This window comes from Melanerpes formicivorus, unplaced genomic scaffold (genome assembly GCF_026170545.1).
Source record: "Melanerpes formicivorus ecotype bairdi unplaced genomic scaffold, bMelFor1.0.p_v2 SCAF_16, whole genome shotgun sequence".
In the NCBI taxonomy this organism is placed as follows: domain Eukaryota; kingdom Metazoa; phylum Chordata; class Aves; order Piciformes; family Picidae; genus Melanerpes; species Melanerpes formicivorus.
This window is the reverse complement of record NW_027142368.1, coordinates 13,683,175-13,709,259: the sequence shown is the minus strand read 5'-3', so window position 1 is coordinate 13,709,259 and position 26,085 is coordinate 13,683,175. Positions and strand designations below refer to the sequence as shown.

Below are 26,085 nucleotides of genomic sequence, written 5' to 3'. Positions count from 1 at the left end.
GGAGGGGGATGTGCACGCGGCGCTGGAGGCGCGCGGAGGGAGCGCGTGATATGAAGCGTGCCTACGTCCCTAAAGGGAGAGGCGGGGCCCAAGCAGCGCGCGGTAATATGGCGGCTGCCGCCGCTGCAGATGGCAGTGCCGAGCTTGAGGCCCGCTGCGTAGTGCCCTTTCTGGGGTTGCCTTTGTGGGCTTAGGCAGAAGGGTGTTTTTTAGCCGCCCCGTAAGATATGTGCTGGAGACCGGAATCTAGCGGTCCCGGCCGCGACATAAAAGGGCTGAGGATTTGGTGCCGGCGCGCTATGCGTTGCAGTTTTGAGGAGGCGGCGGGGCTGGACGTGCCTCTGGAGTGCTGCGGGACGGTGACTGCTGCATCTCTCACCTACATGCAGCCTCTGTCTGTCCCTCCTTCGGCTTGTTAAGATAACCCGTGTTGAGGGCCGGGAGATGGCAGCTGCTGAGGCGCACGGTGCCTGGCACTTAACACACGGTGTTGCTTCCGAGTTTCTTCAGCAGCAAAGGCACTTCAGCAGTTTGGTTTGCTGCCTGCACTGTAAAGTTTATTGTCCTAGCAGGCACACGTGTACTTGAAGAGTTACATATTAATCAATAACGTGACCGTGGTTTTAAGAACCTTCCTGTATGTTATCTGCATGGGTAAGAGTAAACTTTGTAAGTTGTGAAGAACTGAGTGCTTGCTATTAAAAGTTAAAAAACCCAAAAACTTAATGCCCTTTCTGATGTCCAAGCGCTTCTTTGAAAATGCAGCTGTTAGCTTTTCCAGGATTGTTTCCTAGGCTAGATATGGACATCATCTCCTCTTCTGTAAAGAAAGGAAAACCAACAAAAGCCCTTAACAGTCCAACATTCCACCATCCTCACAGTAAAGGACTTCTTCCTAACATCCAAGTGTCCACTTCTTTGCTTCCAGCTCCCTTTCCTTGTTTTTCCCAACCAGTCCTTTTTTTCCTTACCTGTTAACAGCCTCCTTGTATCTTCATGAATTCTTATTTTGGGACAACTTTATTCATCATGGAGGACACACTTTATTTCAGCCTTCCAAAGACCATAACGCTGAAGGGAGAATTTATCTGAAGGTGTTCCTACTCCATACTTTTATTCTGGCTGCTGGTTCATAGCTGTGAAGTACTATTTTAACTTTTTTTCTGTCAATCTCCACTTTCTTGAAAGCTATTTTGCCTTTCCATACAGATGTTCAGAGTGCAAACTCCAAAGTTTGTCACTTACAAAGATGTAGGTTTTGCTCATTTATGTGATCTAGCTGCACACCTCTGCTGCTACAGGAACACACAGCAGCCCTGTTTGGGTTGTTCATTGTGTCACTGATTCTTCTGTGGCATGTGTAGAGTTTGCCTTTCTGCAGTAGTTGCTGTCTTGTTAATGCCAGTTGTCAGATGCTGCAAACCTGGCACTGAATTAAAATGAAGATGGCCTTGTGAAAGTTTAGTTGGTTTCTGCTGGACCAACTACTGAAGCCTTGAAATGGGCTAGAGTGCTGGAAGTATTTAGCTTTCTTCCTCCACTGATACATGTTGAAGTCAACACATTTACATTACATTATATTCTTGGATATTTAGTGCCCCTCTCCAAAGGCAATAATCTCCCATGATCAGTGAGTGATTTCTGCTGACTGCTGTCTAAGCTCTTGTATCACAGTGGTAGACTTCACGACTGTGCATAAGGCACAATCTGTGGAGTCATCTTGCTGTCAGGTGTTCTCCTGCCCTGCAGAGATCTGCAAAAAGATACTTGCTGAATCACCCTGGCTTGATTTAAACACCCAGCCCAGCATACAAGAGCTCAGAGAACCAAAACTAAGAGATTATGGCAGAGGTACTGAACAGATGCAGTAGACACTGGAGAGAAAGCTTAGGCTGAGATCTATAACTGGTATTAAAATGTCTGTGTCTTCTGCCCTTGGGTGGATATTAATGGCAACTGCTCTCAGTTGTTGAGATGCCAGACATTCACAGCCTAATTTGAGAGGTAAGACGTGGTTCGTCAATGGCTTTTTCTGGAGGGGGAGGAAGATCTTTGATCGTTGCTAAGTGGAATCTTGGTAGTAAATAGCTAATGTGCTTCTTAATTAATTTGCTCTGTCTCAGGAGACACGGTAAGTACTATGGATGCGGTACAGCATCCTGTACAGAAATCACCCAGTGAAATCAGAGAGGAGTAAAAATTCCTTTCCCTATTTGAATGGTAGAAACTCTGTCATCGAAGAGGCAGCTAAAGTTGGTCTGGCAACTACCACCACATGAAGATGTTTAGACTTAGCTTAAAATGTAGAAAAGGAAGCTGAAGATGTGTATTGTGTGTGGCAGAGATGTGCTTACTTGCACACTTAAAATGCCATCAGTACTTTCCTGGAACAGCAGAAAACAAAGACAAAGGTTAGGATAAAGAGGCTAAAAAGAGTATCAAAAATGTAATTGGGCACTCATGAAATGTTTCAAGTCTTTGAAAAGACCAGACTGACAGATTCACAGATTTTTCTGCCAGTATCTGAACAAACTGAGTGATGGGATGGGGAACTTGTTCTCATTAGTGGAGCAGTGTTCACATGTGATGTTAATCTGAGTATTCACATTAGAAAGGCTGAAAGGCACACTTAGAGCAACAGACAGAAACAAAATTTGCTGCTGCCACATTTGGCCTTCAGCCAAGGGTGCAATTAAAAACAGAAACAACACACTTCTACCTTGCCTTGCCAGCTCTGAATAAAGTCTTTGATAGGAAATGAAAACCTTCATGTTGTACAGACTAATGTGAGATCTGTGCTCAAGAAAACTGAAGTATTTTAAACTCCCAAGATTTTACTATGGGGATCTTCATTTTCATAATGCTTAGAAAAATCACATTCCAGACTGGCTTCTCCAAATATGTGCACATACACATCTTAAAATAAAACAAAATACCCAACAAATTAAGAGTGTGGAACCTGCTCTCTCCCTTTTCCTTGCTGAGAGAGGTAGGTGACTCAGCCACCCACTGCAGACCACTGTTGTTGATTCCCTTCTGCTGTTGCCAGGTCACTCTCACTAAGCAAGTGCAGTGGAATTTGCTGAGGTGCCACCTTGGTGGACTGCCAGGGAATAAGGGATGTGCTGAGGGTTTGTGATCCCACAGATTTTTGGTGTGCCAATCAAAGTCAGCTTAAGCAGCAGGCAGCCAAGCCTGGCTGCAGTGTTCTGTCTTTGCAAGCAAGTTTTCCTTCACCAGGACATGATGCACACTGCTACTTTTCTGGCTGCAGAGGGGCTAGACGTAACTGATCTGTATCAGTTCTGGAGCTTGCTTTTTTTCTCTTTTTCCCTACAGATTTCAGGAGACTAGGTCTGGTTTTCTGACTCTTTGCCAAGGTCATTGTTTTTATTTAATAGTTTTCATGATCCCGTTTCTTTAAAAACAAACCAAACCAAAACCGGAACTCAAAATATAGGCAAAACTGATTTTATTTGGAAAGAATGAATTAACTTCCTGCTTGTGTAACAATATTTCAGCAGCCACTGTATGTGAGTTGCCAGTTTGCGTGGTATTTTGTTCCTTTTTAACAGAAAATACTGGGGCATGTCAACAAACTCGCACATGCAGTATGAAGCAGACATTTTCCTTTGCCGACTTCCAAGAACATCTGAAACAGGAAGAGAAAATTGCAGCTGGAAGACCAGTTCAAGTATAGGAAAAATAAGTGTTCAAGTATGGGAATGTTTTGAGGGCTTTACTGCTGGAGGAGTCAAGTGACAAGCTTGAAGAAGGCAACTTTCAAAATGCATGAACTACATAGCACCATACTATAAAAAGCAGCAGAGAATAAATATCTGTGTGGAAGACACAAGGCGAGCCTGAAGAGGAGAGGATTTCAAAGGCTCTGATCCTTATGAGTCTATGAAAAGAATCCCATTGATTTTAGGAGACTTTTGATTGTGTTCAAAGAGAATTCACAGACAGGAATGCTGTTAGGCTGTATCAGAAGAAAGATGAATTTAGCAGCACTGATGCTTCAGATAAGGATTCCTTCAAATCATAGTTTAAAAAAACCTGACAATCATACAAAACACAGAAATGGGAAGCATGAACTAAATGATTTTGGGTGTAGAATAAGGCCTATTTGGGCAGTAAATAGAGCAGTGACCCTTATCTGACATGACTGTGGGAGGAAGCAGTGTGTCCACGTGGGAAGCATACAGAAAGAATGGAAGATAACCTTTGGAGAACCTAAGTCTGAAATGCTTATAAGGTCTGTGTAAAGAGAGTTGTCCCAGAAACAAAATGAAGCATTTGGGGAGGGAAAAGGGCTTGGGTTTGTGGTTGGTTTTGTCTGTTTGTTTGTTTCCCATTTCTTCTACATCAATACAGTAGTTAAACCATGGAATTGGATGAGGTTCTACTAAAACCATCACAGGAGGGAAAAAAAGAGTGGCAGAGCAGGGCAGGGGGTAGTGGTGGTGTGTGTGTGTGCAAAAGCCAGGATGTTATCCTGGATTATCCATGAAGTACAATCCAGGATTAACAGCATCTTCTCCATAGCTGCATGCTAATTAGCTTTAAGCAAGCCCTAACTCCGATCACAAAAAAATATCTGTAAGCAAATTGCTGTCACTATTTCACATTAAGCAGCAACTTCAGAAGGGACCTAAGCACAGTCCGTCCCTTCATGGATACCCTGGGTGCACATGCATCTTGGGGAAGCATGTGGGGGGAAAAAAACAACGAGCTGGTAATGTTGAAGTGGGTTAGAATCTAAAATGGTATCAAAATGTGACTGATCTGTTCCCAGACTGAAGAATGGAGAGGTTGCCTTCGTGGCTGTGGCCGGCCCCCTGAGGTACCACTGTGCAGTTTTAACAGGCATTTATACAATGAAATAGAAACTAGCAGAATAATCACACACTGAATGCAAAATGAATTAAGTTAGTAACAGCAAGCTAAAGGAAAAGCTGCAGCATGGTGCAAACCACGCTTCAAAAAGCTGGTTGTGGAATCAAGATAAGCTCTGTGTTCTTCCTGCTATACAAAGGTGACGTACAACTGGTCCTTCACAACAGATTTTATTTGCTGCATACGAGATGCATGTGCTTTACTGACCTTAGCAATATGAATGTTTTCAAAGGCAAATATAGACAAACCAGGAAAAAACCCTACTAGACCTTTCTGCTACTTCAAATATATTTATTCCTCAGGAGGAATATAAATATAAAAATATAAAGAAAGAGCAAAGATGGTTTTATCTCTTAACTAATGAAAGAAACAGAGCATAAACTTGAGAGCTGGGAGAGCAGAGATGTCACAGTATGGCCTTCTGCAAGTCACCATTGAAGCTTAGTAATACTTAATACAGTTCTGCATATCAGATACTTGGCTGGTGTGCAGTAGGTGAGATATCTTTTAGGATCTCATGAACTTTAACTCATTTAGTAACCAGTGAAATTCATTATTAGCCAACAGAGAACTGTTCCTGCAGACACAATGTTACTGTACAGCATATGAAAAATGATTAATTCAGGGTTAAATTCTCACATTACAAATATCAGTCTTGAATAATGAGCAGTGTGTAGCTGTACTTCCTAATGGCAAACCAATCCACAAACCATATCTCAGTTAGAAACCCTCTGTTAATTCCCCATGGCTCTCAACAGGTAATTAGGAACTGAACACTTCAGGTAATCAGGTCCTTTGGCAGCACTCCTGTTTCCTTGGAGGGATGGCTCCAAGAACACACCACCCTCTGCCATTAGCCCTTCATGTCTTTCCTACCTCTTTGTTCAATGCAGGTGCATTTGCCTTGTACTTACCCGCTTGATTGCAGCTGCAGGTTGAGCAAAGATGATGATCTGCTCCCTTTTGCAACAAAGGGACTGTTAGCTTCTACTATGCAAAGTGTTCTGGGTGTACTTCTGAGAGATTTTAATAACAGCAGCTAGAGTATGTATCGTAGTGGAACTACCCACTTTTCCTGCTTATGTAAAGGATACTAAAGTCATCTGGAAAATACTGGTCTGACTGTGGGACAAATTACTCAGCTCCCATGTAGTAGTAGATTTTGCTGACTGTGACAATTCCCGAATGCGAGCTGCTGTGGGTCTTAGATACAGATCAGTATGCAGGACAAATTAACCAAAGCCTGGGCAGTTATAACAAACAAGAATCCTCCTGTGGATTTGCTGACTGAGCAGCACCTTCCCAAACAGAACTGGCAGCCGTTCAACCTGCCACTGTTGTTGCAAAGAAACTTCTTACCGGTTGGCTTTTCCTTTTTTTTTTTAAGAATGGCTTTTTATTGACTTTCCAGATGACATTATTAATCCATGTAAACAGGATTTTTACTTTGCACATAATAGAAAGTGTAAACAGAAACCTGAGCAGCATAGGCTCACTTCTTCAGTGGTGACCCAGCACTCGCCTGCGAAACAAAGTCCTCTCGTTTTCAGTTTGCGCTTCCATTCTGAACCATTTGTAGATACTCCTTGTAAAGCTTTTCTTGGGTTTCATACAGTTTCTTTAGCTTCTTAATTTGTCCTTTGCTGAGTTCTTTGCCTTCTGTATCATGGGTGGGAAATCCCTGAAATATTTAAAGGGAAAAAAACCCCATGATTCCATAAGAAGCAAAAGCAGTCGAAGAATTAATCTTAAATATTCTCTCTCTCTTTTTTAGTAAGATAGGAGGATAATGTCATAAAGGTAGGCTCTCAGGATGGGGTACATCTTGGCTACTTTTAGTCAACTAGCTTTGACTATTGAATGGAATAGAATTAACCAGGTTGGAAAAGACCTTTCAGATCATTGAGTCCAACCTATCATCCAACACTACCTAATCAACTAAGCCATGGCACCAAGCACCCCATTCAGTCTCTTCCTAAACAGCTCCAGTGATGGTGACTCCACCACCTCCCTGGGCAGCACATTCCAATGGCCAATCTCTCTTTCTGTGAAGAACTTCTTCCTAACATCCAGCCTAAACCTCCCCTGGTGTAGCCAATTTATAGAATCATAGACTCAATAAGGTTGGAAAAGACCTCAAAGATCATCAAGTCTAACCTATCACCCTACACCTCATGACTATTAAACCATGGCACCAAGTGCCTCATCCAATCCCTTTTTGAATACCTGCAGGGATAATGACTCTACTACCTTCCTGGGCAGCACATTCCAATGGCCAACAACTCTTTCTGTGAAGAACTTTCTCCTCACCTCAAGCCTAAACTTCCCCTGGTGCTGTTTGAGACTGTGTCCTCTTGTTCTGGTGCTGGGTGCCTGGGAGAAGAGACCAACCCCCACCTGGCTACAACCTCCCTTCAGGTAGTTGTAGACAGCAACAAGGTCTCCCCTGAGCCTCCTCTTCTCCAGGCTAAGCAAGCCCAGCTCCCTCAGCCTTTCCTCATAGAGGTTGTGCTCCAAACTCCTCACGAGCTTTGTTGTCCTTCTCTGGACATGTTCCAGCAACTCAACATCTTTCCTAAACTGAGGGGCCCAGAACTACTCAAGGTGTGATTTGTTCCCTTCAGCTACGTGTATACACAATTATGTCCAACTGGGGAATGAAAACAACTCCATATCTAAAGAAAAGTCTCTTACATTTTCATCAAACATGGAGTATTTGTCATTTTCTGATTTAAACATTTCATGTGGTGGAATCTTCATTTTGGCAAGTTTTGCTGCCTGTAATACAAAACATGCATTAACATCACAGTTGACTACAAACAGCCTGTCACACATTCAAAAGGAAAAGTAGACTGTAGTTTGCAAATCAAGGAGTATTTAATTCACGATTGTTTACCATGTGAAAAGAAACTTTCAATGAGGAACACCTCCGTAACTTTTAGCTGTGCTTGTCTGGGGGAAAAAAATGTGGTTAAAATCTGCAGAGAACCACTTAAATAGGTGTACTGCAGGAACTCAAAGTAACTTGCTTATATGCTCCAAAAATGACATCTGATTTCTGCTAATTTGGTTCCTTAGTGGTTTAGGTGTAAACACAATGTGATTAGTTGTTATGAGTAAAGAATATTCACTAATGAATTCACTGCAAAGGGAACCAACCTTCATCAGGAGTTTCCTGCTGACAGGCACAGGTTTCTATGAAGGTCACAGCAGGCCCAGGGTGCAAGTAATTGCACTGAAAAAACCCTGAACTTTCTTTTAGCTGTAAGTGAGCACATCTCAGAATCCTTTCAAGTCATTTTTTCCCAATATAAGGGAACCACCTTTTTGAAAGAATGCAAAAAAGCTCCTTAGAATTGGTGAATAAGAGATGCTGTTTGTCTGGTTTTCCTCTGTACATGATGCTCCCTCAAAGTTTACTTCCTTTCTTAACCCAGAAAAGCATTTCCTGTACTGTTAGAGTCATCAGGAGGGCAATCATTTCTCCTTGTGATTTCCTCTCCTCTGGCTGTCCACCTAGAATCTTTTGAGCCATATTAATTCCAGTTGTAGAGATAAAGCATGGTTTCACAAAACACTGTATTTCAGAGTTCAATCATAGGAACCATGCAGTCATAAAGAGAAGAAAAAAAAGGCATTTTCACACATACCCATGATACTGGAAGGGAAGAAAAGTAAAAATCACACAAGCAAAACCTTCTCTAACAGGCATGTGAGGTACTAGTTTGGCAAGTAAGGAAGTAATACTGTGTGTACACTGAAATAAGCGCTGCAAGTTCTTCTAAGAAGCTTTTGCAGCTTTTAGTTGAGCTTTCAAAGACAACTTCTCTGTAATAGGAGCTGAAAATTCAAATCTGAACTGCAAGCTAAAGTCATTCTGAGCAGGAAACTGTAGACACAATAAATGGAGGGCCAGTTAAGGCTGGGCAGAGAGCCTGTGTTCTAATGTAATCTTTCCTGTGTGTGACTATTGCTGCTAACACTTTTCTTCAAAATCAGATTAAAAGGATCTGAACACTTACTTCCTGCTCTTGTTTTTTCCTGGCTGCTTCTTCTTTCTTCCTTTTTTTCTCCTCTTCAATCTATGAAAGGCAATGTTGATGAGCAAAAGGTAACCAACTATTTCATTTGGTTGTTTTCTAACAAACCTGAGCCAGCCAGCTCCCTTCGATATCTAATTACAGACAGAACTGGCAGCATGACCTGCAGCAAAACCGCCGTGCCTTGTAATTAGGGTTGTCTGATAGTTCCCACTGTACAACTTGGAATTCATTTGCTTTTATTCACAGCTAAACCAGTTTTAACTGTTCAGAGTGCATTTTGTATGCAAAGTGTATACACATAAAAGAACACCTACAAAGCCTTCCACAAGAAGTGGTGCTGCCATTCCACAGGGGAAAACAGTTTGCAAATGACTTTGAAAAAAAACAACACCAAAACCGACCACATTTCAGTGATAATTTAACTTCTTGCCTCCAACTGTGAGGCCATTACAGTTTGTCAAGAAGCAGCTGTATCCCTTGATGTTCCTAGGGAAGCAACTATCCAAATTTAGCCAACTTACAGAATCATAGACTCAATAAGGTTGGAAAAGACCTCAAAGATCATCAAGTCCAACCTATCACCCTACACCTCATGACTATTAAACCATGGCACCAAGTGCCATGTCCAATCCCTTTTTGAATACCTGCAGGGATAATGACTCCACCACCTCCCTGGGCAGCACATTCCAATGGACAATCTCTCTTTCTGGGAAGAATTTCTTCCTAACATCCAGCCTAAACCTCCCCTGGCACAGCTTGAGACTGTGTCCTCTTGTTCTGGTGCTGGTTGCCTGGGAGAAGAGACCAATCCCCACCTGGCTGCAACCTCCTTTCAGGTAGTTGTAGACAGCAATAAGGTCTCCCCTGAGGCTCCTCTTCTCCAGGCTAAACAATCCCAGCTCCCTTAGCCTCTCCTCGTAGGGGTTGTGCTCAAGGCCTCTCCCCAGCCTCGTTGCCCTTCTCTGGACATGTTCAAGAGTCTCAATATCCTTCTTAAATTGAGGGGCCCAGAACTAGACACATTACTCATGTTTTTTTATATCTATCTATCTATCTATAAATATATTAAAAAATAATATATATAAATAGAAATTATATATAATATATATTCTATATATTTTATATATATTTATAAAAGCATTTATTTTTATAAGTATTTATATTTTTTAATCTATACATACTTATAAAACTTTAATAGAATAAAAAAATCTCATCTTGCATTTGCTGAAGAGCCACCTATCAGTTCTCTAAGCATTCTCCCAGTACTGAACACAACACTGTTTCCAGGGAAAGTGAAGTGTTCACCAGCTGCAGGTTCCACCCAGCAGCTATGTACAAGCTGCCTTCAAATGTCTGTGATGAAAGCCTCAGGATTTGCCTGAAGTGACATTTCACTTCTCACTTCCAAAAAAAAGAACAACATGGAAGGAGAGATGTTTGGAAAGCCTTCTAAACATTCCTAGCCATGATGGAATTTGTTAAAACTCAGGACAGAAATGTGAAGTGTTACTTTTAAATGTTACAACGTCAAATATTAACGCTAGGAAGTGCCAAAAGAAGGGTTTATGTGCAGAACTTGTGCATGCCAATTAGAATTCACAATCTTTATATAGCAACATGTGAATTTTTGCCCCCATACCCTGAAGATCTCTCTCATCCATATCATATTCATTAAGATTTAACCAGTACATTTTGTTCTCACATATCAGATAAATACAGTCTAGTTCCATGGAAAATGTCAACTCCATTTGTATAGACAAAAGTAGTCTGAATTAGCTTCTCACTGGAATCATTCCTCCAGACATGAATACACAACATCCCTCAATTATATGAAGATCTCAAAACCCAACAAAACAAAAAACCTTAGAGGTATTCATTGGGTTCCATACAATATTTTCAAGAAGCTGCAGTTAAAAATATTCCTTTTCCTGAATGCACATTTTAGTGTCAGCTCTCTTACATGATTTTCCTTGTTGCTAGTCTGTTAGTATTTTTCATGCAAGTTATCACAGACATCTAAAGGTCTCCGTAGCTTACAGATAATTTTTAATTAAAAATACATATATAGAAGGCTTAAAACAATAACCTTTTTCTTTTCTTCTCTTTCTTTCAGTAACGTGTCCTTATCCACTAATTTGACCACAGTTGGAAGTCCTAAAGAAGCAAAAACAGATGAATGAGTTTCCAGTGCCTGAATCATCAATGATAAAGTCATTTACTCGGATAACTGAATGTAAATACAAGTAAGAAGTGACTAAGAAATCAGGTTTTACACAGAAAGATTGCAGTGTACATTTTTAAACCCTACATATGTATTCCCATATACAGCTCTATAATACCTCAGAATACCTCAGAACTAAAATATGCTATAGCTTTGCAGTCCTTGAATTTGTTGTATTATTCCAGGTTAAGTCTTTCTTACCTCTTATTAAGTCATTAAGATTATAAAACCAGCTACTTACAAGGATGTAAGACATGAATGCATACCTTCATGATCTTCAAATCGAACACCAAGCTCAGGAAGGATGTCATCTCGAAGAGCATCACTCAGCTGCAGCACTTCAGTCACTATAAGCATGAAAGATACTTTTAGTGGAGTAAGATTTGGTGAAAGTATAATTCTGTCCTGCTACATAGTTATTTAAATGCAATTAAGAAGTTGCAACTCTTTCACACCTGCCAAAAAGTAGCCTTTTGTTTTAAAGTGTGACTAGATACCTGGGTTAGATGCTTATAATAAACAAATGTTCTCTCTTTCAGCAACTCTCAGCTAGTTAAACCAAAGAAACAGGAGTCTGAAAGACACTAACTCTGCCACTAGAAGCTACCATCCAGACACTATGCTAAACCCTGCACACAATAGTAGATGTAAGTACTATCCCTGAGCCTTCACTGGAGGTGCTCAGGAGGAGACTTGATGGGGTGCTTGGTGCCATGGTTTAGTTGTTTAGGTGGGTTGAATTGGTTGATGCGTTGGACACTATGATCTTGAAGGTCTCTTCCAACCTGGTCTGGCCCATTCCATTCCATTCCATCCCATCCCATCCCATCCCATCCCATCCCATTCATCTCTTCCCTAATGCTCAGAATCTCATAGAGCTTAAAAGTGAGCATATAACCAATTATCCCAACAGCATGAAAAGGAACAGCCACCCTATTTCCATCGCATGGAAGTGTTCTGCAACCCTCCCTTTGCACAGGGAAGCACTTCAGTTTAGAGAAGCTCTTTTGTCTGCTGTGACCCGAGTTGCTATTTTTGTTGATCTGGAGCAGTTATACACAGTGAACCACATTCAGGTTTGATGCAACTCTAAATAAGCCATTAAGATAAACAAGGGATAAGATTACCTCACTGGCAGTTAACACTGGCTCAACCCAGACTAAGAAATTACACATCATATATCAAGAATGTATCAGATACACCTACTGCTCATTCAATAAACCAGCATCCGCTCAGTCATAAATATTCACTTATCTGACATCATGAATAATTGAACATTCAAGAAGGAAGAAATCCATCAAGAATAAGGAGAAAGGTATAACCAAATGTGTATAATTTATGAAAAGATACATCCTCTGATCAATCCTCTGTCATCCAGGGGAGTCTGCACCTTGCTCTTTAGGGCTGAAATGTGCCTGCTCTTTGCATGGTGGTAATTCCAGAGCAAAGATGTTTAGGGACTGGGTAGGGGGTTGCTTATGGGATGCCCAAAGATAAAAGCCATTACCCTCACTGAAGATACAAGTGAAGACTGGCAGCAAAAGACAAAGAGCAGCCATGGTTACAATGATCAAGCTTGTCCTGAATCTGGGAACAGATATGTTAGCAACAAGACAGAGGGTTTCCCCCTGTGTCCTAAAAGCAGCTTAGAGCAAGACACCACATGGCACCAGCACCCATGGCAGGAAATAAAGATGCAGGCAGAGTGCAGTCATGGACACATTTACCACAGGGTAGTCAATTGAAGCTGATGTCCTGAGGTAAGTAACCAACTACAACTGAAGAGACTTGCTCCTGTTTGAGCATCTGAATAATAGTTCGTTGCTAATGAGAATTCTTCCCAAGCATCAGGGGCTGTACTTGTAGATGGCCAAGTACAAGTAAAATACCAGGATGTGCAATGCAGAGGTGCTCTGACCAGCCCATTATTGATGTATTTTGTAGAGATCTTCTACACTTCTTTCCCATGTACAGCTAGCACAATGTTTTCCTTCTGCTGTTTACCATCATTGCTGCACGTGTGCACATATGAAGTCAAGACTCAACTGCAAATGAGTCAGGACAGGCCTCCAGCTGGAGTATTACTAAGCTTATAAAATAGATAATTTATTTTACTACTGTGTTTCAATGTTAGCCATTCTGGGTGATGATAACATGAGTTTTCCCAATGGCTATGCAGTGAAGTGTTTGGTAATTGCAGTTACATTTCGAAAATGTTCCATGGAGATATTTCTCTTACTCTTCAGGTCTTACAAAAGCAGCACACTTTTTGTTTAACCTCTAAGAAGACATAAAGCAATACAGATCATCTTAATTAATACTGAACACCAGCATCAGGCTGTGATGGGGAAACTCCCTTCACTTACACCCATGTGGAGGCAGTATCCCCAGCCATTAATCAGAACAACTTTGACAGTAATTTAACACTCCCTGCAAGCAAGAATTTAATGGGTACAAGTGAAAGAAACCAGTAGCATGTCAGTGCAGATCCTGCCAACCACTACTCAGCCTGCTTACATCAAATAATGTAATGAAAGCTGCCTCCCTGGTTGAAGTGCAGAATGTTCTATACTGCAACCAAACAGCAACTAGATCCAGCTTTATTCTTACTGCTCAATTTATTTCAGGCAAGAAATATTGATTCCTTCCAAGTAAGACACTCCAGTGCCAGAAAGCAATCTAGTGCTAGCTGTGTTCTAAAAATGATCTACAAGAAGCCCTGTGATACTTAAACCTTAGCACTGTTGAGAGTGAAGATCAATTTAGCTCAATCATCAGAAGGCAAGGATAAATAAAGCCTCATCTAAAATGAGTATTTACATTAAATACTACAAGACCAAAAGTCACATTTTTGGCTGAGGAGATACACACAAACCACAAACTTCTTGAATTAATTCAAATTACAGAAAATATTTGCTCTTGGAACTAATAAGCCTATTTCTCAGCATCAATTAGGCCTGCAGGAGTTTGACAGTAATAGCTGACTAATTAAGAAATGCAGTTTTGTGCTTTTAAGGAGAACTTCTTATCCCTGAGAAGAACTCAAAACAGCAGCAGAAAAAGGGTTCAGATTCTTTGCCAACTGAAGAGATTATTAACCAGACATAAATGTAATTTCATATTTCTGTATAATATATGGGTTATTTATCTATGTTTCATGTATTAAAAAATGCCTTCTTTTGCCCTCCAGTACAAATCACAGTGGAAAATAGTTTTAAGAAAATGAGAATCAAATACATATTGAAGACATGTAAAATTCCAGAGGCAGCAGCAGAAAACAGTGAGTGCTCCATTAGGAACTAATCAACCAGTAAAATCAATGAGATCTTAATGGAACAGCCTTCTTAACACCAACAGTTCTGCTTCCAACACAGAGAGCATGATCAAAGGTTTTCAAAGCAGGGGGGAAAAGCACCCAAACCAACTTCTACCAGACTCCCAGATGAATTCTCTAAAGAGCACACTCAATTTCCATCAGGGGAGCTGCAATCCCAACTATGCTAACAAATAAGAAGGAGTATCTCAGGCTATTTAAACACAGACACTATCATTGTGTAGCAATCTACACTTTTAAGAGAGCTCCCTGGGGACAGCAGGGAGTGCCCTAATCTAGAGAAACCCTATCTAGTCCTTGTGATTCCAGAAATTTTGGATTCTTTAAGAAATTAAAAAGAAAATTAGCTTAGCAGCCTGCAAACAAAAATCCCAATTAAAGACATAGGTAGCAAAGATGCAAATAAGCAAATGAGCTCTCATCTAAAGATGCCTTACTTGTATTCTCTAAGCAAAGAGAGATGGCAACAGCTGGCTCACCCCCAACCCCCCAAGTCTGAGTCCTAAAAACCTCCAAGTGTCAGGTATAGCAATACAGGAAAAAGGGAGCTCTCACCTTTCTTCTCCCTGGCAATTTGTCTCACTCCTTCTCTGAACTCAGAAAGAACTTGGAGGTATGGCATCACTGTGGATTCAATCTGCAAGATAATTATTTCTACAGTTAGCTTAATCATTATTGAGATATAAAACATGCCCTTACCCACTTCACATTTATGCACTATTGGATGGAATTTGACCCTCAGAGCAGATCTGTATCAATAAAAGTTGTCACTGATCTACTGATGTCAAAGGATAGATTGTAACCTGCATTAGCTAACAAGTTTTCTTCTGTGCAGATAAAATCAACTTGGAGAAGTTCTGTCTCTCCCCATTCCTTTTTTCATCTGCTTTCACTTACAGACACATCAGTTCCACAGGATTATGCTATAATTCAGCTAACTGTAATGCAGCACAGAAATAAAATGGGCACCCAGAGGAACTTGCTTTTTGGTGTTCTGTGTTGTCTTACTCGGGCCCAACTGCTTGTCAGATGTAGTACCAAGTGAAACTGGTATTAGGACTTCTTTTCATCAGAATATAGATCTGTTCCTCAGATATCAGCTTATGCTACTTGTAATTATTTCTGTACAGTGCAGTTGTCTGTATTCCTCACACAACTCAGTCTTCCACAAGAAGTGGGAAGAGATTACTGTTGAATTATTTCAGGTGTAAGTAAATGCTGGTCAGGAAAACTTCAAGAAAAAGTCCTGAGAAATCCTGTTCTCAATGGTAGTGAATAGCAACAGCGAGCAACTAGGGAACAGCACTAAATGACTACAGAAACAACTACAGATCGGTGCTGTCTGCCAACACTTCTCTGGAGTCCCAAGAGGAGAAGCCAGGCACCAAGGGGACTGCTTAAATTAAAGGTCTCAGTACTTTGGAGAGAAGGGAGAGGAAAAATGGACACTTTTGTTTCCCCTACATTTTTCATGTCTCTTTCCCATCTGTTAAACTGCCATGACAAATTCCTGTGCAATTAACAGACAAGATACACCATTATGCTCCAAAAGAGCCCATATAAAAGGAGCAGAGGGGCTCTGTTAAACCTTTTCATAAATGTGAGCTCTCTGCAATCAGTTTCACAACTGGAACCACTGCTGGCAAGTTTGGCTGAGGGAACAGACTCAGGAATGCAGGCAACAACCACATGTCCATTTGCCCTCTGTGCACAGAAAGTAGCTCAACGTGCAGATGAAGCAGTGTCAGGGTATGCACTTTTCTCAGTCATTTACAGATGCTGTTCCAAGCTATTGTCAAGGCTCTGTAAAGCATAGCTGCAGTAAACTGCCTGAATGAAGTGCTAAATATCAATTTAATTTTCATTTTCCCTAAAAAAGTTAAGGTGCTGTCTCCCTTCTCAAATTCAAAATAATTCTAAGCCAAATTAAAATGCACTATTGATGGGTTTTGGTATGGAATTCTGAGCATCTTCCCTATTATCCCTGTTACATCTTTACTGGAGATCTCCACAGCACAGTAATTAAGTATTTGCATAAGCAATTATCAGATGAGTGTTCATTCACATTCTTCAAGCACAAGCAAGCTTTCATCCTCCTTTGATGAATAAGAACTTTGGCTTTTTTGTTACACTACAAATGTTTTAATTCCTCCTTCTAAGGAGAAACAGAAAAACACATCTTGGAATGCAGAAAAAATAACTGAAAAACAGCACTGATTTGTCCATGTCACAATTTTTGCATAAACAAAGAGAGCAAAGTTATTAGCTTTCATAGGGAGTTATTTTCCTGCCTGCACCACGAATCATTACTGTTATTACATCAGCACTTTCTTCAGGTATCTTCCAAGTATTTCCAGAGAAATCAGAGTGGAACTGCTGGGTGACCAAAGCAAAACAGCCTGCCACAGCCAGATAAAAACTGTGGCTACAAATGAGCTCAGAAAGAGATTGAAATGTGGATAAAACTACAGCTGCCTCCAGGCTGGCTTTTGGTCTACCACAAGGAAGTTTAATTAGTATAATTATATTTTTGAAACTACTTAACATACAAATACTTGTAATGACTCTTCAGACCATAACATGTGCTGTCTGCAGTTAACATGTGGTTTTTTAAACAGACTCATCATTCAGAAGACAAGATAATTCTTTTCTGGTTGCTATACAATTTGTCTGTCATTAAGTCAAACGAACCTATAAAAAAACCCCCAAATCTCATAAAATTCTGCTCCCTAAGCCAATTAATTACTTCAGATGCAAATGTTAAAGAGGAAAAAAAATGTAATTTGGCTACAGATCAGTAATATAATCACTTTAACCTAAGCTTTCAAAGGACACAGAGTAATTTTGTATGGTGTACTTTGTCCTTCACTTACATTTATATTTTGACTAGTCCCTCCAACAGCGAAACCAATTGTGTCATCGCTTTCTATGGCACCAAAAATCTGGTCAAGGAAAGGGAAAAAGAAGAAAGATAAGATTGTATACATCAAGTCACAGATATGTGAAATCTAAGCAAAATTACATGAAGCTACCTAGCTCTCATTTAACCCATTTAACCCATTCATTGCTCTAATAAGATGTGTTGTATTTTACAGCAGATTTAGCTTCAAGTTTGTCAGATTTGACAGCCTGACTTCATATTTTTTCTACTATCTAATTTTCCTTGCCTGTATTAGTGGCTCTCCTCTAACCAATAAAATCCTAGCTGAAATGATAAAGTAACATAAAGGACTCAAAATTGTTCCTGCTGCAGCATACCCTGCAATTTGGGGTTGTTTTGGTTGGGTGTGTGTGGAAAACCTCCAGTTCCTACAAGACTTAAAGACTGTAACAGATACTTGAAGAATACAACGCTTAGAATTGCACAGTGCCATAGCAACGTCACTACTTGCCATTACATACCTTTAGCATTTGGGTGAGATAGGCACTGATGTTTTCTAGGAGGAGTCTGTTTGGCATTTGTCTGGAAGCTTTCTTGGCAGCAATATAGCAGTTACTCTGACTGACTAACGAACGCATTTCTTCTAAGACAGAACGAGTGTCAATGTTGTCACACAGTGCTTCGTGAATTGCTGCCTTCTTGTCGTAAAAGCTAAGAAGAAAAAGACAATTTTTTCACTATGGATGTCAAAAGTACCTACTACCTACTCTGGAGAATCCCTGTTGGATGAGTGAGGAGACCTAAAAGTGAGATAATCTTTTGCTGGTCATAGTTGACGTTTGAAGGAAAACCACATGAGCAACAAAAAGGCATTATCACGATGCCTGTTCTGCTGCTAGGGACAAAGGCAAGCAGGGCAGTCTAATTAGACACAACTATCCAAAGAAATCACATCAAACTGACCTTTTCATAGTGGTTTTTAAAGCAGTACAAATTCTTTATTTGCTACCTTACATGTGTTTACTTGTACAAGCACAGTATATCTTTCCAGTGAGGAGCACCAATTTGGAAGTTAATTTACCACAATGTGAAGTGTTATGAAGCTGTTGTAAGCAGATATAAGGAATAAATTCACATGCTGTTCATGAATAGGCACCATAAGTAATAGAATACTACTTTATCACACTACTGTTTCAAGTAACAAACTTTTTTTCCAGTGAAAAGAGATGCGTTAAGAGAAAAGAGACAAAAACAAGTATCTCCAAAGCATATTCTCTGCTCCTCTTTGTCCCTTCCTTTTGACCTATTACTTACTATCTTCCCTCTTGAAAACAAAAAGAGTTATCTCTACCATCCTCCAGTTAGAGATGAAATTTTTAGAGCACATTACTAAACAGAACCATCTGCACTTGGTCCTTCAATAGTCAACATCCCAGTCCACAATAGCGAAATGGACTAGGAACACTTTCAATACTGCAACATGAAGTGTTTCTGTTTTCAATTTCACACATAATAGAAGTCATACAGGAAGCTGTTTCTGACAGACTGCAATATTGATACCACTGCCTCTCTCAACAACACATTTCAAACACTGGCACTGATCTTTTGTGCTTTCAGTCAGGTCATTTAACTTCTGTTTGTCTGTTTGCTCACTGTGCTTTGAGATGGGCAAAATATTATTTTCACAGTTCTAACTGAATTATCAGTCACTTCTCAGACACAAAGACATCTCCAGTAGGGAAGAAAATTACAGCTATCTAACAAAAATGTTCTCCTTCTCTTCATCAACAGGATGATGAGGCAAGCCAGTGCTCTTAACATAAATGAAAGGGGAATTAGCAATTTCATCTGTATTTCATAAAGCTCTTGCAAGATTAAATTCACTAGCTTCTACAGAGTTGGGGTACTCAGTGCAAGTGCTACAGGCTTATAAATACCATTGCATAAAGAGCAAGGCATTTTGCAAAAGAATTAAGCCCATAGCTACACAATGGCTATTCACAGGGAAGGAGAAATGCTCCACTCACCCTTTGTTCAGCTCTGCTTCCTGGTTTCCCCATTTCTGAAACTGGCCTGTCACATCAGTGGGAGCTCGAAGAATATCCTTCACATTTAAAAAGAACTCCTGTGAAAGCAAAACATAGTTTAAAATCAGTTTGAAATAGACACATCCAATATTTACTACAGAGAGGCATTATTTCTTAAGTAAGTTTATGGTTTCAGTACTGTTTCAGCCAGGATCTGTGTCTGTGTCACAGAATGTCTGTGAAAACAGGGAAACCCACACATTTTGCATAACTCTCTAAATCACAGCTGAAGTGTAACTCACTTCTGTCTCTTGGCTCTGCCAGTGTGCAATACACTACATACTCTAACATCAAGCTGCTCAAATACAATACCATTTAACAACAGTTTAGGCAAGAGTTTCTCTGGCAGATGTTTAAGTGTGTTGCCAGCAATGGAAGCTAAAGAATGGCTTTACAGTGAGATCCTTTTTCATGTGGGCATCCAGCTTTATGAAGTCATGTTCACTTAGTCCATGGCCCAAACCAATCATTTTACATAAAAAGCAGAATAGCTTCAGCTGAAGAAACCAAAATGCTGTATAGCCTCCTTGTGGGAAATGTGGGCTTAAATCACAGCTCCAAATTAAGTAGGGAAAGTAACTGTGCCTGATCCCTCATGCAAGACTGCAAGGCATAGAGGCAAATGCTGGATCTATGTGGTGAGATGAGGCAGGAATGATATTCCCTCTTCCCTTTGGCTACAGTTGTGTAAAGTCTGATCTGCCTGTTGGACTGAGTCCTATAAGCAAGCTGAACTGAGAAACTAATCTTGCATGTAAATGCCAAGCTGGTCAGTGACACCAAAACTTGGAGAGAACACCCAGCTGCAGAGAAATTAACTGTCTGTGGAATTACAGGATTTCAATGTTCGGTGGCAGCTAAACAAACACTGTGATGAATTCAAAAGGCAAACTCTCAGTCTGTGGACATGGCCTATATAATCACTGGGTTCTACTACTTGAAGCACAAAGCTTAGGGCTGGAGGAGGAATGGAAAGCTCACTTACATTCATAAACTTCTCATACTGAATAGCTGACTCCATAGTGTTATTTGAATAATCCAGTGTATCCTTCCACGAGTGCATGAGGAATGCCAACCGTAACTGACGTGCTATTAGGAGTTTCAAAATAAACAAGGAAAAGAATCATAACAACAATCATAACAACAAGCATCATGTTCTGATTCATTCTAGATTAATGATTTGGTTTTGAAATGCAGTCTTTCAGTGTCCATAAGCTGGTTCAGGGTGTGAGCCTGCTTTGTCATTCTGCCCCTTCTAGTCTCTGATGTGACTGCTGTCTATGGAGGCTTATCAGTACCAGAGAACATTTATTTTCTACTTCACTCAGAGAGCACAGACTTCTAAGACATGGAGATCTTTTGAGGATCACTTAGAGGTGTTGGGTGACAGGTTGGACTTGATGATCTCTGAGGTCTTTTCCAACCTTATTGATTCTATGATTCTATAATCTAAAGGATTTTTAGAGCCTCCATTACTGCAGTGGTTAAGAACATAACTTTTGATACTGTTATTATCAGTATACCTTAAAAGGCAAGAACACTTTTCCCCCCACATATAATACCAACACAGAAGCTGTTCTAAAGTTAGTGAAGAAGACAGACACATGAAGTTAGCCAGTTTTGGGAACTCCTGAATAGCAAAATTACTGCACTCACCACTCAAAGCATATCTAAGGAACTCAAATTGCAAAGTAATTTTTTACCTGTGTGTTTCTTCAATGCATCTTTTATGGTAATGAAATTCTTCAAAGACTTGGACATCTTACAGCCAGCAATTGTTAGGTGGCCGGTATGCAGAAAATACCGAACCCAGTGATCGTTGTCAAAGTAAGCCTACAGCAAAAACAAAACCCCAAAGACCCCATGCTGATGCTGTTTACACACATACCATGAAGTAGGATAACTTAAGAATAAAATCCTGAGAAGACAGAATGAGGCTTAGACAAAACACACTTAAAAGTTTTAAAAATGAACTGATGGATTTGTGTTAAGTTGCTGCCAAAGGAAAGCACGTTGCTTTTTGACTGCAGAAACTGAAAGCCAGTGCATTCACCTCAGACTGTGCCAGCTCATTGTCATGGTGGGGAAAGCGGAGATCAAACCCTCCTCCATGAATATCCATCGACTCTCCTAGGATGGATCCAGCCATAGCAGAACATTCTATGTGCCAACCTGGACGACCCTGTTAAGAAAAAGACAATTCTTGGCTACCAGTTAGTTGTCTTCCTCTCCTGCCCATGTACCATTCCCCTTGCCCCCGAGCAGTTACATGCCTGAGGAAATGGGATAACAGTTTTCTTAAGAAGAAATGATTCCTAGACTCAGCTTCATAAAAGTATATTGTCAATTTGATGATCAAACATGGAATATGTGATGCTTTGATTATCCTGCTTATTATTATTATTATTATAATTTTAAATTACATTGGTATTTTTTATCAAAAGGGCAAAAAAATTTATAGGAATTGTTGCAGATAAAGTCTGTAGATAAAGAACTAATTATCAGTAACAGCCATCATAAGCCTACAAACAGACTTCTGTTTAAAAGGTATCAGACTGACACACATTCCAAATGATCTATGATTCAATACATGATCTCCATGATCTATACATTATTAATATGAGGTGAGGCAAAGTATTTGTGTAACATGCCATTTAGTAAGGTGTTTAAGATCTAAATCCTGGTTCTAATGCCCTTACCTTTCCCCATGGAGAATCCCATGAGGGCTCTCCTGGCTTGGAGCATTTCCACAAAGCAAAATCATTTGGAGAATGTTTCTCACTCAGGCGATCTGCTGAGATGCTGAGGTCACCTTTGAAAAGGGAAAATGCCAATGTATACATTTAACTTAAGCACCAGCAATAGAATAGAATAGAATAGAATAGAATAGAATAGAATAGAATAGAATAGAATAGAATAGAATAGAATAGAATAGAATAGAATAGAATAGAATAGAATTTAACCAGGTTGAAAGAGACCTTTGAGATCATTGAGTCCAATCTATCATCAAACACTATCTAATCAACTAAACCATGGCACCAAGCACCCCATCCAGTCTCTAAATCTCATTGATCTAATCTTATTGATACCTGGCCTTCCTGTAACTTACATCAAGTAGATTAAAGAAAGACATTTTAAAAAGCCAGAAAATAAAAACAGTCAGCTCTCAAAATTCCTCATAATTAGCCTTGAAAATCCTTTGGGGTTCTGTTTAATGTTTGGTTGACAGGAGATCTTTCAACAAGTATCAGCTGCACTGCTTTTTAAGTTTTGACACCAGATTCATCTACACTCTCTCTGCAAGCACAATTCCAATACTGCAGTTACAGAAAAAGAAATAAGAACAAAAAAACAACCCCATGCTCATAGACAAATAGGACTGCAGAGTCAGCTCACTCCAGAATTAGAAGGATCTAAATTAAGACTAAGATTGTCTCACTCTGCACACACTACACAATTTTAGGATATTTCTTCCCCTCCCAATCTCAGCAGCTGCAGAGAATGGCTGGGAGCTGTTCAATAGCTACATTTACTGCTTTGTTACCATCACAAATGTGTTATGCAGTATTTGCTGTCAGCACCTTATGATCATTTAGGTGCTACTCTCATTATAACACTTCTAAAACACAGGAAATTTACCATTTCTGCAGTACTGTCCAAGACTAAAAGTGGTTAACAATAGCACCTGCTACCTAAGAATCCAAGATAAAGACAAAGTTCAAGTTAAACTTGTCAATTAATTTTGATGTACAGGTTGAGATACCTGCAATCTCAGCTGTTTAGAATATCCAACACTATTTACTTTATATTCAAAACTATTAGACTTTTATTTACACTAATTTTAACTTTAAAATCTTTAGCATTCCTGCTGCCTGAAACAGTCAAAATGACATTGCCTGTCAGGGCAAGGACAATCACCATAAGTGAGCCAAAGCAGCTAAACTGACATGCAATAAATTGACATATGCAGAGTCTTAGAAAATCAATCACTCATCACCAGTTCCCATTTGCAAAAGGACACAACAATTCAGCAAAAGTGCTAGGCATTACACATTCCTTTTACCACATAAGTAAGGTTTAAGGTAGCACCTTTTATTTCACACAGAAGGTATCAGCTATAAGGGTTTGAATTAAGAAGAAAAATCATAGCCATTTTAAGCTGCAGCTCCCAGATTCTGCTTGTTTCACCTAGACTGAGTGCCCTAATTTCACCTAGTATGAGTGTCATATGAAAACATTTTAATATGCTTTTGGTAGACCTTCTGGATGATTTGCTACTAAAATTGTATAACCCTAGGAGCAGATAACTAATGATGTTTATTGAGCATTTTAATCTACTTTTCTGCTATGGCTCAACTGAAAAAAAAATGTCTATATTTGGATTTAGCTCAACACACAAGGTTTACAAAGTAAAAACAGTTCTCACTGTGGAAGAAGCAGCCAAATATTTGTCTTGAAATAACCACAGCCTGAGGTGGAGAGCTTTCACCTGGCACAGGGGAGACCCACCTTTGTTCCTACTTTACTTCAGATGAACAGCAAATAACTGGACTGTAGTCAAATGTCTGAGCCATTCACAATGATGAGCCCCCAAAAAACCAAAACAAGCAAAAAAATCCAGCCCCAAACCATCTCAGAAAGAATACTGCTTCTCCATATTTTCATATTAATAATTTTCAGGAAAGTGCTGGCTTTGAAAAGACATCTCTTGTTACAGGAAGCACAGCAGGTAAACCACTCAACTCTGACAACTACTGAGATTCAAATGTCAGTGAAATCAATTGAAGAGATAAACACATCATCAGTTTCTTCAGCAATTCAAGCAAATGTTCTTTCCTTTTATTACCTTCACCCTCTTGGAGAGCTTTTTGATCACCTACAGCTTCAGGAACCAGCTTAGCATAGGAGTGTTTTTCACTGGAATCAAACTTCATAGTATCAAAGTATACAGATCCATTGGACACATACCTGAAAAGTTAAAGATCATTATTTAGCTAACTTTCTACCAAGACTTAACTGAATTTCATCCAAAAAAATCACTGCCTTAAGTTTTCTAGTGAAGCTAAACACTGTATACTACTACCCGGTAGTGTAATGATGTCATAGGTGAGCCTGTTTTAAGACCTTACCCTAAAGACTTCAGACTGATCACTGAAAGGCATATTAAAACTGATCAAAGGGAAAACAACATTTTTGTTAAACTCTTAAGAAGTGAGACATCAGATAACAGCCCCAAGAGGAGAAATAGCTACAATACTTCTGGTCCCTTTCAATATTTTGCTACAATGTAATACAAATCATGTTTGTTTCAATATGTTTTGTCCTCCTCCACTCTGCTAATTTCATCCCACTGGAGCCATAATAAAATCTGTCAGAAAAGCAAGTCCATAGTAAGAACTATGACACAAAGCAAGTTTCAGGACCACCAGGAACGTTGATAATTCAGTGCAAACAATTTTGAACTGTCTCTTTTTTCCTTTCATTTAAAGCAAGAGAAATGATGGCAATTTGAACCACAGGTTTGCCTTTTTCACCACAAAATTGCATCCATATCAAAAAATTAAGGCTATTACCAGAAAGAGAACTCAACAATTTTGGACAGGAACCTATCACAATGCTTAGGAACTTTCAGAGCAGTAGCTTGATTTCCACAAATATCAGGTAATGACAGGAAAACAGTTCACAATTACTTCTTTATTAAGCATTTTATTTACAACTGATTTCTAACCATCTCCTCATGAATCCTTTTCTGAAACCCCTTTCTGAAGGCCAGGAGTCAAACACAGTTCAAGGGCATGAGACTTTGTTTATTTATTTTAGTGAGTGCGGATTTCACTCTGCACATTTACTCATTTAACTTCTGTCTTTGTTACACCACTCTAAGAAGAACAGAATAGCACAAATAAAGGTCTGTTGCAAAGGAACCTGAAGTTCCTTTCTCTGATCAGACATTACTTATGGGAGGACTGCATAGGAAAACCGAGCAAACAGTACACAGTTAAGCACTGAAAGCAACCTCTCTAGCCCTGATACAGAATCAGTGCACAGTAAAAGCATCCAGCAGGAAACTTACCCATAACCGTTATCCACAATCTTCTTCACAAAATCCACAATTTCTGGCACAAATTCACTAACCCGTGTCAAAACATCTGGAGGTAAAACCTAGAGGAAAAAAAAGCAGGATTTTATATCACATATATATGTAAAAAAATATTTATACATATGCAAATATGCACAAAATCTAATATATAAAATACATTGGTTAAAAATTGCCTTAAAAGCAAGTGAGAGTAGAATCTAAGACTCCTATTTCAAGCTTTCTGCCCTAAAACAATGTGTTGTGGACATTATTCCCTCAGCCTTTAAGGCAATACTGACAAAAAACTACTATAGGAGGTGATAGCTCTTATATCTATTGCACCTCTGACAGAACAGGCAATAAGTCCCCGTGATTTGCAGGTTAATAAACAAACCTTCACTGATCTAAACCACTACACATGATACAGCATTCCAGACAGATAAATCTGTTCTTGATTGTGTCACCACATAATTTCTTTGGGCTGAAGACTAAGGAATCAGTCTAAATGCTAAGGCTGGCAGGGCTCTACTGGGCCAGCTAA

General features: G+C 39.7%; 1 protein-coding gene across 4 annotated transcripts in view; it reads right to left on the bottom strand.

Annotated features, from left to right (window-relative positions):
• Positions 1 to 3,455: 3,455 nt before the first annotated feature.
• Positions 3,456 to 26,085, bottom strand: part of CARS1 (cysteinyl-tRNA synthetase 1) — a 35,167-nt gene continuing 12,537 nt past the window's right edge. The window contains exons 9-24 of one of the 4 annotated variants that reach the window (XR_010988559.1): positions 25,539 to 25,627; positions 24,312 to 24,433; positions 22,165 to 22,277; positions 21,519 to 21,647; positions 21,169 to 21,298; positions 20,451 to 20,554; positions 19,406 to 19,503; positions 17,900 to 18,089; positions 17,371 to 17,439; positions 15,053 to 15,134; positions 11,430 to 11,510; positions 11,029 to 11,096; positions 8,922 to 8,981; positions 7,594 to 7,677; positions 6,377 to 6,580; positions 3,456 to 3,652 (exon numbers count right to left, since the gene is read on the bottom strand). Coding sequence is in view for 2 of the 4 variants with exons in the window: in XM_068148306.1 (XP_068004407.1) it covers positions 6,446 to 6,580; positions 7,594 to 7,677; positions 8,922 to 8,981; positions 11,029 to 11,096; positions 11,430 to 11,510; positions 15,053 to 15,134; positions 17,371 to 17,439; positions 17,900 to 18,089; positions 19,406 to 19,503; positions 20,451 to 20,554; positions 21,169 to 21,298; positions 21,519 to 21,647; positions 22,165 to 22,277; positions 24,312 to 24,433; positions 25,539 to 25,627 (1,554 nt within the window). In the remaining 2 variants the exon portion in view is untranslated. The other 3 variants (XR_010988560.1, XM_068148306.1, XM_068148307.1) reach the window with 3 other exon arrangements.